The 14,372-nt window shown below is 40.4% G+C and overlaps 1 protein-coding gene across 1 annotated transcript; it reads left to right on the top strand.

Annotated features, from left to right (window-relative positions):
- Window positions 1–2,707: 2,707 nt before the first annotated feature.
- CREG1 (cellular repressor of E1A stimulated genes 1) lies at window positions 2,708–10,285 on the top strand. The gene is made up of 4 exons (XM_067300190.1): window positions 2,708–3,042; window positions 5,574–5,693; window positions 7,800–7,987; window positions 8,594–10,285. The coding sequence occupies exons 1-3, from the start codon at window positions 2,770–2,772 to the stop codon at window positions 7,983–7,985; spliced, it is 579 nt and encodes a 192-aa protein (XP_067156291.1). The 5' UTR covers window positions 2,708–2,769; the 3' UTR covers window positions 7,986–7,987; window positions 8,594–10,285.
- Window positions 10,286–14,372: the final 4,087 nt, after the last annotated feature.

The following is a 14,372-nucleotide window of genomic DNA, read 5'->3' as shown; positions in this document are numbered from 1 at the left end:
CTGTCCCTCATCTAAATATATCACATAATCCAATATATAAAAATACATCCATTCACACAGTACATTTTCCTCTCATACCTCACTCCTTTTCTCACCCTATTTTCTCCTTAGGTCTTTGCCCTGAAACATAACTTGCCCTATATCAAAGCCAAGGGTACTTTTATTGCCCTTGTTGCTGGAGCAGTTCCTCCCTGCAAGCTCAGCTCTCAATTCTGCAAATGTGTGACTTGCCCCAGCTGAATGGCTGCACATAACAGGTTCAGAGCACTCCCTTTTCCCCTTTCAGTTATACAAAAGCTTAAGTTTCCCTTAAATACGGCCAGGGGAGGGCAGCAGTGGAGAGCCCCAGAGGGAAAGCCAGGCACCCTTCCCACTCTCTAGAGGCAAGGGGAATATTGCAGAGAAAAGAATTTTATTCTGTCTGTCCACAACAAGAGGACAGTACATAAATGGTAGACAATGGATGCATGGTATATTTTTCTTCAAGATGAGATGTCTTTCCTGAACTAATCCCAACAAAATGATTCAATTGGCCTGCACCACACTATTCCCAAGGGCCCTTCAGGTGAATTGTGCTGGCAACCCACAACCTGATCCCCAGCACCTTCTTCTTGAGTGCCCCATGACCCTGCCTAGCACCTGGATTTGCATCTGCTGTGTGATGGAGCACCTGGGGACAGATGTTAGCCACATGAAAAATGTTGGTTGTGTGATGGGGAAGGAGCCTTAGCACACAGCCCTCAAGCACCCCTTGTAAATATATGACCTGCCCCAGCTGCAAGACTGAACACCATCATGGTCTGGACCTTGACATTTATCAAAGAGAAGGGAGTCCATTAGGGCAATCTGGGAATCCATACTACTCTCTAATATATGAGCACTTTACATATAAAATGGGTAGAGCAATAGCCTTATCTCTCTCTTGGGGGTCAAATGTCTGCGTGACATTGGATTCTGAGGGGTTCAGGTGGAAGGGCTTTGGGAATGGAGGAGCGTTCCCCTTGTGGGCATAAGTTTTGGAGCAAAAGTTCGTTCAAAGGCACAGCTTTTGCAATCTTTGCACAAGGGCTCAACCTGATTTCCTCTGTAAGGTCATTCCTCAAGGGATTCCATCAGCAGAGAATATTTTGTTCTCAGCGTGATCTGAACTGTTTTTAGATTGAAATTCAACACTGCGTATAGCTGGATCTTGAACTAATAACTGACCCATGAAGCTCAGTCAGAGACTTGAACAGGGTAAGGAATAGAAAAGGCCAAGCACAGCATATTACATGCTTAGCTGACTTTATGGTCCACAGCTATAATTGCACCAGGCATACTGTAAGATGGTACAAAATAGCAATCTTTCTGGTATCTGATGCCAAAATAATCTTTAAAAACATTGGAACTTGCAACTTTTGTTGCCAATTCCAACTTCTGCACCTACAAACCTGGCACAGATAAGTTTGTGACAGAGTTAATTTGGATTTCCCTATGCTACATTTCTATGCATAGACATACTTGGTAAGATTAGAGCAGAAAAATGGAAATCTCCCACTTTTTAGGAAAAGTTGAGTGAAGTCTCAGTATTACTACAATTAAAAACATTCCTTTACACAAATCCTTATAAAGTGACCAAGTGGACAAATAAAATTAGGTGTTCCACAGTATTTATTCTATAAGCAACGGGTTGAAGGCCAGGGTGTTGTTCAAATGTCAAAACAAGTCTTGTAAAAGAGATGTTTTTACATGTCCTGCAGTTTGCAAGCCACGGACTCGAGCTATGTCTAGTGGCAAAGGATCCCATGAGGTTTACAGTCCAAACCAGTTTCAGACAAACCCCACTGGTTGTAATTAAGTGACAGTGCTTTTGCTCAGGGAAGGTGGGGCACAAACACTTGCCATTTCACAGAACCAGCCCTTCAGATTGATTTAACCGCAGCTAGGGATAGCAGGAGCAACCGTGCCACGAATACCTTTTGGATCTGACAGGACTTTCCTGGCCAGACAAACCAGGGCCAATGTCAGGGGCCAGCTGCTGCCGGGCACTGCACAGCCACCATGGCCAATGCCCAGTCACTTAGACCTTGCAAAACACATTGCCTTCGAGTGAGCGGGCCCCGAAAGGCAGGCAGAGCCATTCTGTGGCACTGGCTCTGCTTCAGCTGCCCGTGGGCCACCTCGGACCAGCGCCAGAAGCCTCGGCAGCCAGGTCCTGCCAGCGCCTGCCACAACTCTGCAGCGCGGCCAAGGGCGAGCGGGAACCCCCGGCCGTTACTGCCCCCCGCCCCGCGCCCCTCCCCCCCGCCTCTTCAAGTGATCGGCGGGAAAGGCGGGAGCGAGGCGCTCCTGCGCGGCTACCCTCGTGCCTCTCCAGCCGCTCGCGAAATCTGATTGGCAAGGAGTCCTGGGGAGGCCTCCCATTGGCTGCTGGATGATCAGTGACTCCGCCCCCTTTGCCTCTCCCTCCCGAAGGTGAGCCAGAGCTGTCAGTGATGTTTACAACGGCGGCAATCTGCCGGGATTCGCCCCGCCTTCCGGCAGCTCTCATTGGCTGAAGAAGCGGACATCGCGAGCCCATTGGCTGACGGCGGAAAGGCTAATTTCCCACTCTCAAGGTTCTTCCTATCCCGTCCCCAGCGTGCGCTCATTGGCGAAGGAGAGCGGGTCGGGCGTTCCGATTGGCGAAGGGCGGAGCGACCGCTCCTCCCCGCGTGGGGCAGGGGGCACAGGGAGTTGTGCTCGGGGTTAGCGGCGGTTAGTGGCCGTTGGGGCTCGGGGCGTCGCGCAATGGTTCCGTTGCTGCTCCTGTGCGCGGCGGCGCTGCCCCTGGCGGCCCGCGGGGCCATCCCGCCGCCGGAGGAGGCGGCGCGCATGGCGCGCTTCGTGCTGCACAACTGCGACTGGGGCGCGCTGGCCACCCTCTCCACGCAGGAGGGGCTGCGCGGCCGCCCCTTCGCCAACATCTTTTCCCTCAGCGACGGCGCTCCCGGGCCGCACGGCGGCAGCGGCGTCCCTTACCTCTACCTCACCGACCTGGAGATCTCCGTGCAGGACCTGGAGGTGAGCGGGCGCCGCCGGAGCAGGGCCAGAGCCGCCTCGGAGGGGTTTTGCACCCTCAGTCAGCACAGGGAGGGACGGGGGGGAACGAGGGGTGCGTGTGTCAGCGGCCGTGTGTCAGGAGTTTGGTCTCGGAGCCAGATAAGGAGGCGCGATTTGCAGGTAGGCAGGGACGGTGCCGTTTGCGTTAGCTCCGATACTTTCTGTTGGGTGAGAGCCCCCGCGCGAGCCTTGCGTTTTGGGGTCTCGCCTTGCCTGCATGTTGAGTGGCTGCCACGTTTGCGGACACCACTGGGCAGTACCTGTAGCTCTGACACGTGGGGTGAGGAGGAAGCTCCAGTGGATCCAGGCCCTCTGGGCACTCCAGACCCACACTCTCCCACTGCCTACCCTTCAGCGTCCTCTGAATAACGAAGAAAGCATTTTCAGCTTTCTCTTACCATTATATTTGAAAGCAGAATTATAGTAACAGCTGATGTGAATACGGTGAGATGCACCTACATTTAACAGTCTGTATAGTGTTTTTGCAAAATTCAACCTGAAAATGATATATACTGACTGGAAATAATAATAGGGAAACCAGTATAAGACACTTAAAACTTACTAAGTTGAAAGTTACTTAATTCAATGTCATATTTTTCCTGGTCACTTATGCTTTTTCATTTCAGTAGGAAGTTATGGTTGGAATATTTTTGTAAGGGTCAGGGTTTTCACCAGCATTTTATGCAGGCAATATAATGGTGCTAATGACCATTTCCATGAATGCCACTTCATTTGTGAACCCTGAGGACAATTATTAACCCGTGAGCATCTAAATATTAAGTGGTGCTGTCTGTTTTGACACGCAGTAGTCTTGGGAAGCTCCTGTTGGTCATAGTCCAGAAAGTTCCAATCTCCTGAGCAGTGTCCTGGTAGAGGAAGTAGCTGAAGTTTCAAGAGGAGCACTGAACAGAGAGATGAGGGTCCAAGGAATCTTTAGATAGAGAAAACGGAGAGGAGAACTTAATGCAAAAAATAAAGGAATGGAGGACTGGAAATTAGTAGTGTAGGGCGTGAGCAAAAAGGACTCTCATACAGACTACTGAAGAAATAGTAATTAAATCCCTGGAGTTTACCGGTAAAGCAGGTGCACAGCAAAAGATTGGCACACTGATGTTCTGAGCATGCATAATTGGTCCTTGCCTCAGCTGTTTTGCTTGGCTGTGGTCAAGAGAGAATTGACTAAAAAGTTAGGGAGACAGTGATTGTATGCATCCTTTATTAAAGAGAAGCTTCTCCTAGTAACTACTACAGTATTATTAAAACAAATATGCACAAAACTTAGAAATTTTTTCAGACTTCATTTTAATATAAACCTCTTTGTTTTCCCTCCCACTCAGCTTTTAATTTGTTACTTTGAAACTGTTTATTTATGGATCTAAATGGTGTAGAAAACCTAATTTATCCTGTGTAATATCTCTTCCTCCACCCCACGTACTGGCCTGTTTTCAGATATAAAAATAATGCTACAAACTCTTAATAAACGTTTTCCTACAAAAAGCTCCCCAACAGATTTGTATTCTGCTGTTGTAGGGCAGAAACAGTCACGTGGAGGGAGACTTCTGATAGGAGAAAATGCTGAATAATCATGAATCAGCTTTTTTGTAGTTAAGCAACTTCCTGTCTGTGCTGTGAGTCATATGGTAGCTCTTGCTTCATAAGTTCGGTGGTACACTGCAGAGCACTTATGTGACTTTTGAGATGAACTCTTTTAATGGAATTTCCCAAAGCACATGAACTTTCTGTGTTGGGAGAAGAATGAACTTAAGTATGTGCCATTCTGCAGTAGGCAAACCTGATTTGGACAAATACTTTCCAAGCTTACTGTGGTCTCCAAATTAATTTTAGAACAATCAAATAAATACAGATTCTTTATTCTTCAAGTTTGGTGCCTTACTTAAATACTGAGGGTTTTTTAAACCTAGATTTTAAAATTCACTTTGAATGTCAGAAGAGTTGACCAGCTGGGGGTAGAGGGAGGGCTTGGGTTTTGTTATTTTTGTTTGTTTGTTTGGTTTGGTTTGGGTTTTTTGTTTTGTTTTTTGCTAATTCAATATTTTCATTCACAATTGTGACAGCTAGTTGGTTACCTTTCAGTAATCCTTTGTCCTTTCACCAGAATTAACTTAATGAATTTCACTGTATCTTCTTCTCTATAGCCCTGTATGTTATGTATGATATTGGAATATATCATAATTTGAATGTGAAATAGCTAGATTGTATATTGAATTCAGAGTTTTAAAGAGTGCTGGCTTTGTGAGGTTTGCATTTTATCCTGTCAAACTTTAACACACTTATAAACTGTGCTTTCTTTCAGAGCTCATCTTAGTAGGTTTTCAGATATAATTAGAAAAAAAAAGATGACAGCTTTGTTCTTTTTGCAAGTAATTCTGGACTGAATAAAGTACCAAAAGCTGAAAATATTGTGGTAGATATCACTTTTTTTTTTCTTGCAAAGGTACATCAGCCTATTTATCTTACTATTTATATTTTAGATCAATTCGAATGCCTCCTTAACTGTGTCTTTGGCACAGACTCCTTACTGCAAGAAGCACAAGTATGATCCCCAGAATCCACTCTGTGCACACATAATCTTCTGTGGGAATATTGTAAAGGTAAGCAGATGAAAGTTGACATGGGACAAGATTGCATGTGTTGAATAGTATTGTTAACTGAAAGAAGAACAGAAATGTTAGAATATTTATACAGAAGTATATGAAGTTATTCGATGTGTTATGACACCAGAAGGCTAGCTCATAGTTTGTGTGGAGAAAATGAAAAAGTAACCATGTGATATTTGCAGGAGTTCTGCTGAAGTGTCTTTAGCAAGGCATTTGGGAGGAGGATATTGCAATGAAGGAAGTCTCCCTAATTCCTCTAGACCTATTTAGAAACTAAAATATTTAAGACAGTTATCTGGGAGTGAAGTATTGTGGAGATTTTCTTATCTCATTTGCTCAGTTAAGTTCTTTGGTTCATCCAGTTTGGCAGTTGTGCTTCCAAAACTTTACTGAAGTAACTATTAATCTGAGCTATACAGTTACAGGTATTAGAGACAGAAAAGGTGTATTGCATTACGTGGCAGTATTGCTGCCAGTGCAGTATTGTTTCCTGCACTAACATTTCAAATTCACTTTGTCCCATAGAAGGCATTTAGAACGGCATCTAGAAGTGCATGTATTATTTATCAGAGATCTTAATCCCATCACTGAGGATTGTGACCGAGGATGAGGACTAATCATCATTAGTCTCTTGTGTGATGGCCTTAATTCTTATTTGTTGTTTTCACACGTCAAATATTTTTATATTACATTCTAGCAACCCTTTAATTACTGTTGTGTTTAAAATAGTCCCATTACTGATGGTAATTAGTTTCTCTTGTATCATATCCAGAACTCAAACTTGTTGATTTAACCCTTCAAACATTTGCACATTGTATATTAAGTGCTGTCACACATTTTAGCTGCCATTCTCTATGGATTCTCAACTATTTCATGCTCTGTGTGTGTATGTATATGCATCTGAAGACCCTTTGATTTTTTGGTATCTTTTTGAGCGAGCAGGTGCAGAGGAGGTAAAATTATACCTAAAACATTGCATTGTAAGCATGTAGCAGGGATCTGCTACTTCTCCTTTGAGATTTGGTATTTCAAATACCACCCAAGATCATGCTGTGCATTTTTGCTGTTTACTGAGTTGCAGAACCTTAGTTAGCTTGCCATGTGTATATATTGCCATTATACCTCTACCAACATTAGAATAGAGAGCAAAACATTTTCTAGCCTGGCTTTCAGCTGTTACTGAGTTTTTATTTTACTTGAATACCATTCCTGCCTAAGCACTTACATCAAGGCCTTATTTTTTCCCCCCTTTTTTGTTTGACTAGTCGAGCTGTGCACACTTTAGTCTTGAAGAATATGGAGAAAACTGGGGAAGAAAATTTGTCTCCAAGAACAGCTTTTCAAATCACAGCTTATGAAAAACTTGAATTCAAAAAAAGCTTTGAAGAAGCAATTCTGCATGAAGGTTTCAGTCCCCATTAATGGATAGTTGGCATCACTATTTGCTTTTCCATCAAAAGTAAAATCTGACATCTTATTTATGCCATAATCATCTTAAGTATTTTTTTAATAATTAAAAACAAACCTTTACTCCTCACTCTTTGGAGAGTTTGTCACTCTAGCAAGAGAGACAGAAAGAGATGCATTGTTTCTCTAGCAAGACCTATAAGTATCCCTTTTAAGAGCCTTTCTAATATATGTTCTGTGGACTTGCATAATTGTCTTCTGTAAAATAAATACTCTTCTTCAGCAGAAAAGGGTATGGTTTTATCCATGCTATTTCAAACAAGTCAGTGTCAGGTTGGATCTAGTCTTTATACCAGAAAAGAATTAATATTTCTTCTAAATCCGTCAGTCTGCATATATCTCCATCCAAATAGCAGAAGACTTTTGTTGATGAAGTACTTTCTTGCTCATGCTTTCTTTAAAGTGCATCCTTTTGATTTTAATATTAAAAGCAACTATTTTGAAGTGTTTGCCTGTCTCACGTATAGCTGTAGCCCCCTCTGAAGATAAACAAACTCTGCCATAGTAATGAATCCTTTGGGATAGGACATAGCTAAACTGAAAAGAGCACACTGCAGTCAGCAGTGTGTTTTAGCTAAAATTTATCTTTGCACAACCATATCTTAATGTAGTATTTTGCTGGTTATTGTTCAGGTGAATGATTCAGAAGCGGGCTTAGCAAAAAAAGCATTATTCAGTCGACACCCTGAGATGGAAAGTTGGCCTAAGGATCACAACTGGTTCTTTGCCAAGTTCAACATCACCAATATTTGGGTCCTGGACTACTTTGGTGGATTGAAAATTGTGACACCGGAAGAATATTACAGTGTCAAGCCTTAGTAGTAAGTACTTAGTTTGTTGCATGCTTAGCTTTTGTCACAGTTGGAACCTTTAAAACTTTTTCCATAGGGACATTATTATTAACAGTATATATTTTCTATCTATTTTTTTTATACCTATTTTGTGTCTTTTCCCTAAGTAAGGGATGCAGTATCTGAAATCTTGATATGTTTGAATGGAGGACCTACCTAGTTACAATATCAAGTATAGTAAGCTTTGCTAGGTATACCATAATTGAAAATCAAAGGTTTGAACTTGTATATCAACTTAAATACAGTTTCTTGAGAGGAAAGATTTTTCCAGAGTAACCGCAGTCACTTTCCTGCATTTGGATTAATTGCAAGATAGATGATATTTTGGCCTATTAGTTAAAAATAGTGAGACTATTTAGCATTTACAAAGTTCCATCAATAGGGTTGTTCCTGCAATATTGTATAAAACTTTCAAATAAGTTTAAAATTACACTTGAATCTTTCATCATGATATCAAAGTGTAGAGAAATTCTGTTCTATTGTCTACATAAAACTAAGTCTTCAGATATTTCAAATACATTTTATCTCAGTCAACACTTAAACTTTCAATTTCATTCTTATTCTTACTCCTTGTAGGTGGAGGAAGATCTTGGGTGATGCTGATATACAAATGAATTGCTTTGGCGGACTGTTTCATGAAAGATTTATCTTTTCTACGTATTGTAGAGCTGAATTAATAATGCAAAAAAACCAAACACCCTGCATTATTAATGAGCTTGAGTAACCCTTCCGAAGCAAATGTTAATTTTCACTGACTAGCACAGCTTGAATCATGTCATACTCACAAACCTTTATGCACAAGCCATAACTTTGTTTTACTCATTGAACATGATTCTAGAAAGCTGTAGTCTGCCTGTTGACAGTCTGCATTCAGAAAGGCTGTGTTTACTGGAAGCGAAAGGATAAGTCCAGTTTTGCATTTTTCAGCGCCTTAGTTAAATCATATCTGTTTGCAGGTACACTCATTTTTTTCTTAATACCAGTTTATTTTAGATCTTTGTTTGTGGCAAAGTAAACTGTAGTCAACTGAATACTATGGGATGGCTCAGCTCTGACTGGAATGGAAAGGGTTGCTTGTATTGCGATGGAGAATGACCTGCTGAGTCTCCACATTCTGTAAGAATTTTCTTTGCATCTTAATACACTCATAGTTTGAGCCTTTTTTTTTTTTTTTAATTTTGCTACCTGTACTGAATGTGCTATAGAACATGATTGTTTTTATGCAAACTACATGCATATTTTTGGACTCATGATAAGTTCTTGGTAAGTCTTTGGCTGGCAGTGGTGATATGCCCTAATTCTTTAAAAGAAGCAGGTATTATTACTGAAAGCATCTGAGTTTTGTACAAGAAGAGTTTTGGCTTGTGAATTCAATGAAACTGCTGTGAAAAGAAATTATTCTCTAACTTGGATTCTGCTTTGTTAATCTGATCAAATGACAGCTTTCTTTACCCTCCACAGTAGAACTGAGTGGATTTTTTTTTTTTTCCCTTTGGAAGCATATATAGCATTTTTGGGTAACCCAGAAGTGAGAAAATAGCTAATGAAATAGGATGCAGATGTTTCATCACTTGTAGAGAATGAAAATGAATGGTGGATGAACTTAATTCTCTGCTTCTTAAAATAAGCCACAAACACACACAACCATAAGAAATAAATTAACATCATCTTATATCCTCTCTCATCTCCCAACTGCTAAGTTCACAAATATCCAAAAGTGATTATGACTGATTAAGTTAATTTCACCATGAGCAAATATTACCTAGCTAACAGAGGTAAAGAATGTGAGAGTTTGGACCCCTTAGTGGTAGATCCATATATAGGACAGTGAAATTGGTCAGGTCAGATCTCTGCTTGTTAGTATCATAATTATATTTTATATTACTACTTATCTCAAATGCTGGAAAGAATTTTTTGAAAGTATTTTTAAAGCAATTTATTAAATTTTCCTTCTCTGCAAAAGGGGGATAAAGGTACTTGTTGCTGTATTAAACACATCCTGTGCAGTACTTGGTAAGTAGTTTAGGAACAAATAAGTTTGCAATATGGAAACATTTTTTGTTGCATAGATAACACTGAAATTAAACATGAAATCAGAGAATATTTTTATAAAAGTATAGCAATTGTAGAAACACAAGTGATCTTATGGTATTGACTTGATCCTTTCCATGGGGACATCTGTATGCATTGCATGTCACTCCATAACTTATGATGTGTGAGACTAATGATGCTGGGCTTTTGTTAAAAATAAAATACTTTTATGACAAATGTTGTTGGGTGTTATTTAATGCACATCCAAGAATACTTCTTCCCTCTCTCTCTCTTTCAAACCTACACACTCTCTTCAGAGTTTTTGTTTTGTTGTTGCTCTGGAGTCTTTCATGCTTCCTAGAGTACGTGGTGAAACTACCTTAATTACACCTGGCTTTTCCTCATTGGTTGAAATAACCATCTCTGTGCTTCATTTTCTTTTCTGCATCTAATACTTTGAAATGGAACATAAAATCACAACATTGGAGTTCTTGAAAATGAAGATGAGGAGGTCTTATTTGATCATTTCTTCTGGTCAGGGCTTCTACATCTGTAAATGACTACATCAAATACCTTTCTGCAAATATTTTCCTGTTCTCAAATCTGACCTCACTTAAAGCTGCTCTTTTGTATGCTTATACATACTCTTCTGTCTGTTTATACATCTGTGTTTTTAATACATACATCCATGTATAAACATTTGTACAAGGTAGAAGCATAGGTTACATATATTTCTTTCATGTAAATCTAAATCTTGGATATTGTTCTCAAATATCTCTTTTAGTTGCTAATGAAAACAGGTCACCATCTTCCTCAAAAATAAATTCACATCTTTAAAAAGAATCTCTTTCTTTTAATCGAGGGTCAGGTACAAAATAAGGCTGCCTTTTCTGGCTTCTGTGTGGTAGCTGTGTAGTATTTGATGTTCTATTTGTACAAATTCCCCAATATTTTCTGCTTTTTTTTAATAACAGTTCATCTTAAGTGGGTTTGTAATATTACTGGATTTTATCAGAACAATTTTAGATAATTCAAATCTTATTACTTTACATCTGAAATGTGAGAGGACCTCAGCAAGATGCTTCTTTTGGAAAGTGACTTGCAACAGAATGGTCTAGCTACATGCACAGGGTTAATTGGAGAAGTCCTATCTGGAGTTGTGAGTTATGCATCTTGTTGAACATTTGGAAAAAAAGATTTCTGAGTGGAACATAAAGCAAACTAGGGTAGCAATCACACTAAACATCTATCTGTTTTTTTTCCCTTAGTAATAGTTGTGAGAAGTTCAATGTAGATGTTAACACCATTAGCTCATGAAAGTCATCAGGCTTTTGCTCTACTTTTCCTCCCCTTCCTTTCTTCTCCCTGGGCTTACCTTTGTCAGTGTTAGGCTCATTCAGGAATTCATTTTTGAGCATCTTCCTTTTTTTCCTAATGTTGTGGCATAGAATAGAAAAGGCCAAATATAAGAAATCAATATAGCTGTAAACAGTGAATCAGTGTTCTGGCTTCTGATTATGCACATCCTCTACTGTGGCATGCTTGACGTAGCTGAGCATCTTCTAAATAGTGATGAAGTCACCCTCCATAGCTGTGGAGTTAATTGTCTCCTTTGATAGGCAAGAATCTGAGGCACAGGGCAAACTTAGGCAACTTGCTAAGTCATAGGATGTTTTTTAGCTGGGTAATCTAATCAGGATAACCTCAGCCCAGCACTCTTAACTACACAGTTATGTCTTTGTCTGCTGATCATGCTCATTGACTTGTGTCCATACTTTTCCATTTTCAATTTCTTTTTTATATTTTGATGTAATACTTGTATCCAATGGATTTTTGCAAAGTGCTACATCATTATAGAATAGAGCTTATGTGTACCACATATCAGTTGGGTTGTTTATCCAGCTCTATCTGGAATTAATTTCTTAGATAATGTTGTATATCTGTGATCTTAACAATAAAAATAGAGGTAGCTCAACCAGACTACTTGCCCCTCAAAAACTACTCAGAACTTCCAGATAAAAGAAATCAGAAAACTTAGTACTGACCTTTCTTAAGGCTTGTTTATGATACAAGTCTAATGGATGAAGTTGTTTTCAGTGTTTTTTTTCCCAGATAACACACTGAATCTAGAAAAATTCAAAATCTAGTAAACCGTTTTAATATTATTGACCACAAGAGGGTGCCATAGACTTATATTCAGGTTGATTACTAAATGTTTAATACATAAAATTGATTATTGAATTCATCATAACTCAAAAATAGTGGAAAAGCATGTGATAGGGGCATTATACTTACAAATTCTTTTTCTACAGTGCTTTACATTCTGAATACTTTCCTCCATAAACATAGCAGTCTGCCAGCTGCTAAAAAGAAGCATTAATCATTCTTTTTGTGTTTTGTAATCATTTTGTGTTATGAAGTGCTCAGAAGTAATGCCCATGAAAATGATTTAAACATTTTTAAATTAAAAAAACGCTAGTAGAGGAATTTGAGATAGGTATAAAAAGCCTTGGAATCTTGATCTGGAAAACCGTCTCTGGATTTGGTAACTTTTGTTTCTCTCAGTACTTACTAATTCCAAGAATCCAAACCAAGATTGTTAATTAGCTTGATGATGCTTTGGCTTATGCTTGTTGTTAGCTGGACTAAACACCCAGTTGTGATTTATAAGGACTAAATATCCAACAGCTAATTAGTCTTCTGTTGGACTTGGATGATTTGAACCAGTGACACAGAAGCACAATCTTCAGTTAGGAAAACAATAGCATGTAATGTTTAGAATAGGACTCAGTTAGTCAAGACCACCACTTGGTGGTCTTTTGGTCTATTGTCCAAACCGTGAGTGCTCCCCTGCTTCCCTCACCATGGGCTTGGGCTGCCTGTGCTCCAGACCAGCTCTAACCTTGTGTTGCTGTGTGACTTTGGGTCAGATGGCTGGGAAAGAGCCGAGTGGTGAGAACGAGCCGGTAGAAGCCTTCTGAGAAGCTTCTCCTCTTTGCTTGGGAGCGGCGTTGGAGCTCAGGCCCTTGCCACTTGTCTTACCTTGATCCTGCTGACTTGACCTCAGACCTGCCCCACTACTGTGGCCCTGTCTGTTGCTCACTGGACTGTGGCTGACCCTGGTTACTGTCACTGGACCTGCTCTGCCCTTCTTGTTCAGATACTAGGGGACTGCAAACCTTGTTGGTGAGGCCACTGTCCCACCTGTCTTGCTGTCTCTCCCAGCTCCTTTTCCCTGGCAGAGCAGCTGGCCCTTGCAGCTCTGAAACAATTTTTTTTTCCCTGTGGGGAAGCTCAGTCCATGAGCTTTTCATGCACAACTCTTGGAGCTGATCCCAAGGCTTTTTGAGTGAAGAACTTTTGTGCCTGGAGAGAGAATTTGTCTTGAATATTACAGTGTAGTAAGATTAGAGTGTAAGGCTCATTTATTCTGTCTATAGTAAACATTATTCTTTATATCCTGGTTTTCTGTGGAAACAAGGCTTATGTAGTAATCATGTTGTCTGGGCATTTGTTTCTGTCAGTTTCCATGCTTGTTTTCAGTTGGATTCAGATTTGAAACAGGTAGTGACCTTGAAGCCACAAAGCCCCTATACGTGTTGTGAAAATTGGGAGCTCAGTAGAGGACACAAAACCCAGTTCATGTCTCATTCAGGAGAAGATGATCACAACTCAGTTCTGTTTCTGTAGGTAATAGTCAGCTGGCTAGTCAGCTCTTAAAGTACAAGCTAATTGCTAGTTACCCAGCCAGAGGATGTGAACCGGTGTTTGGAGTTGTGAGGAATGAGTGTATGAAAGGGAGTACTGTGACGATGTTAAAAGTGTGAAAGGCTTTTTTTTAAAGAAGTTGGACTTCACTAATTGTGCTGGTTGCAAAGCAACTTAGAGTCTTTTGGCTGACTGAGACCAAGCGTGCCGTTAATATCTGAAGTGATTAAATTTCATATTTTTAGTGGGTGTTTTCTTTTTATTCAAGGACCTAGTTGCTGTGGTGATGATTCTCATTTGTTTTTTCTCTAGATTTTCATATTGTTGATAGAAAGCCTTAACAATTCCCAGTTTACTCTTTGCTTCTAACTCCTTAACAGCTGTTAGGCTCACTTTTGCATGTAATTTCTCCAGTTCAAACAAAATAGGTGGTACATTTATGGTGGCACATCCAACAACTGTTGCAGGTATTGTTCAGAGGGGGGGAGTCTCTCCCTCAACCTTAGTGGGTTGTCAGTGTACCCACAAAAATCTGGAACTATTTTATGCTGGTTTTGGTACTGCCACTGACTCAACTTGTAACCTTACCCATTTTGTCCTCACCACCCTTTTCTGC

Source organism: Apteryx mantelli, chromosome 1 (genome assembly GCF_036417845.1).
Source record: "Apteryx mantelli isolate bAptMan1 chromosome 1, bAptMan1.hap1, whole genome shotgun sequence".
NCBI classification, from domain to species: domain Eukaryota; kingdom Metazoa; phylum Chordata; class Aves; order Apterygiformes; family Apterygidae; genus Apteryx; species Apteryx mantelli.
Note: the sequence above shows the minus strand (reverse complement) of the source record. Positions and strands in the feature narration are given on the sequence as shown.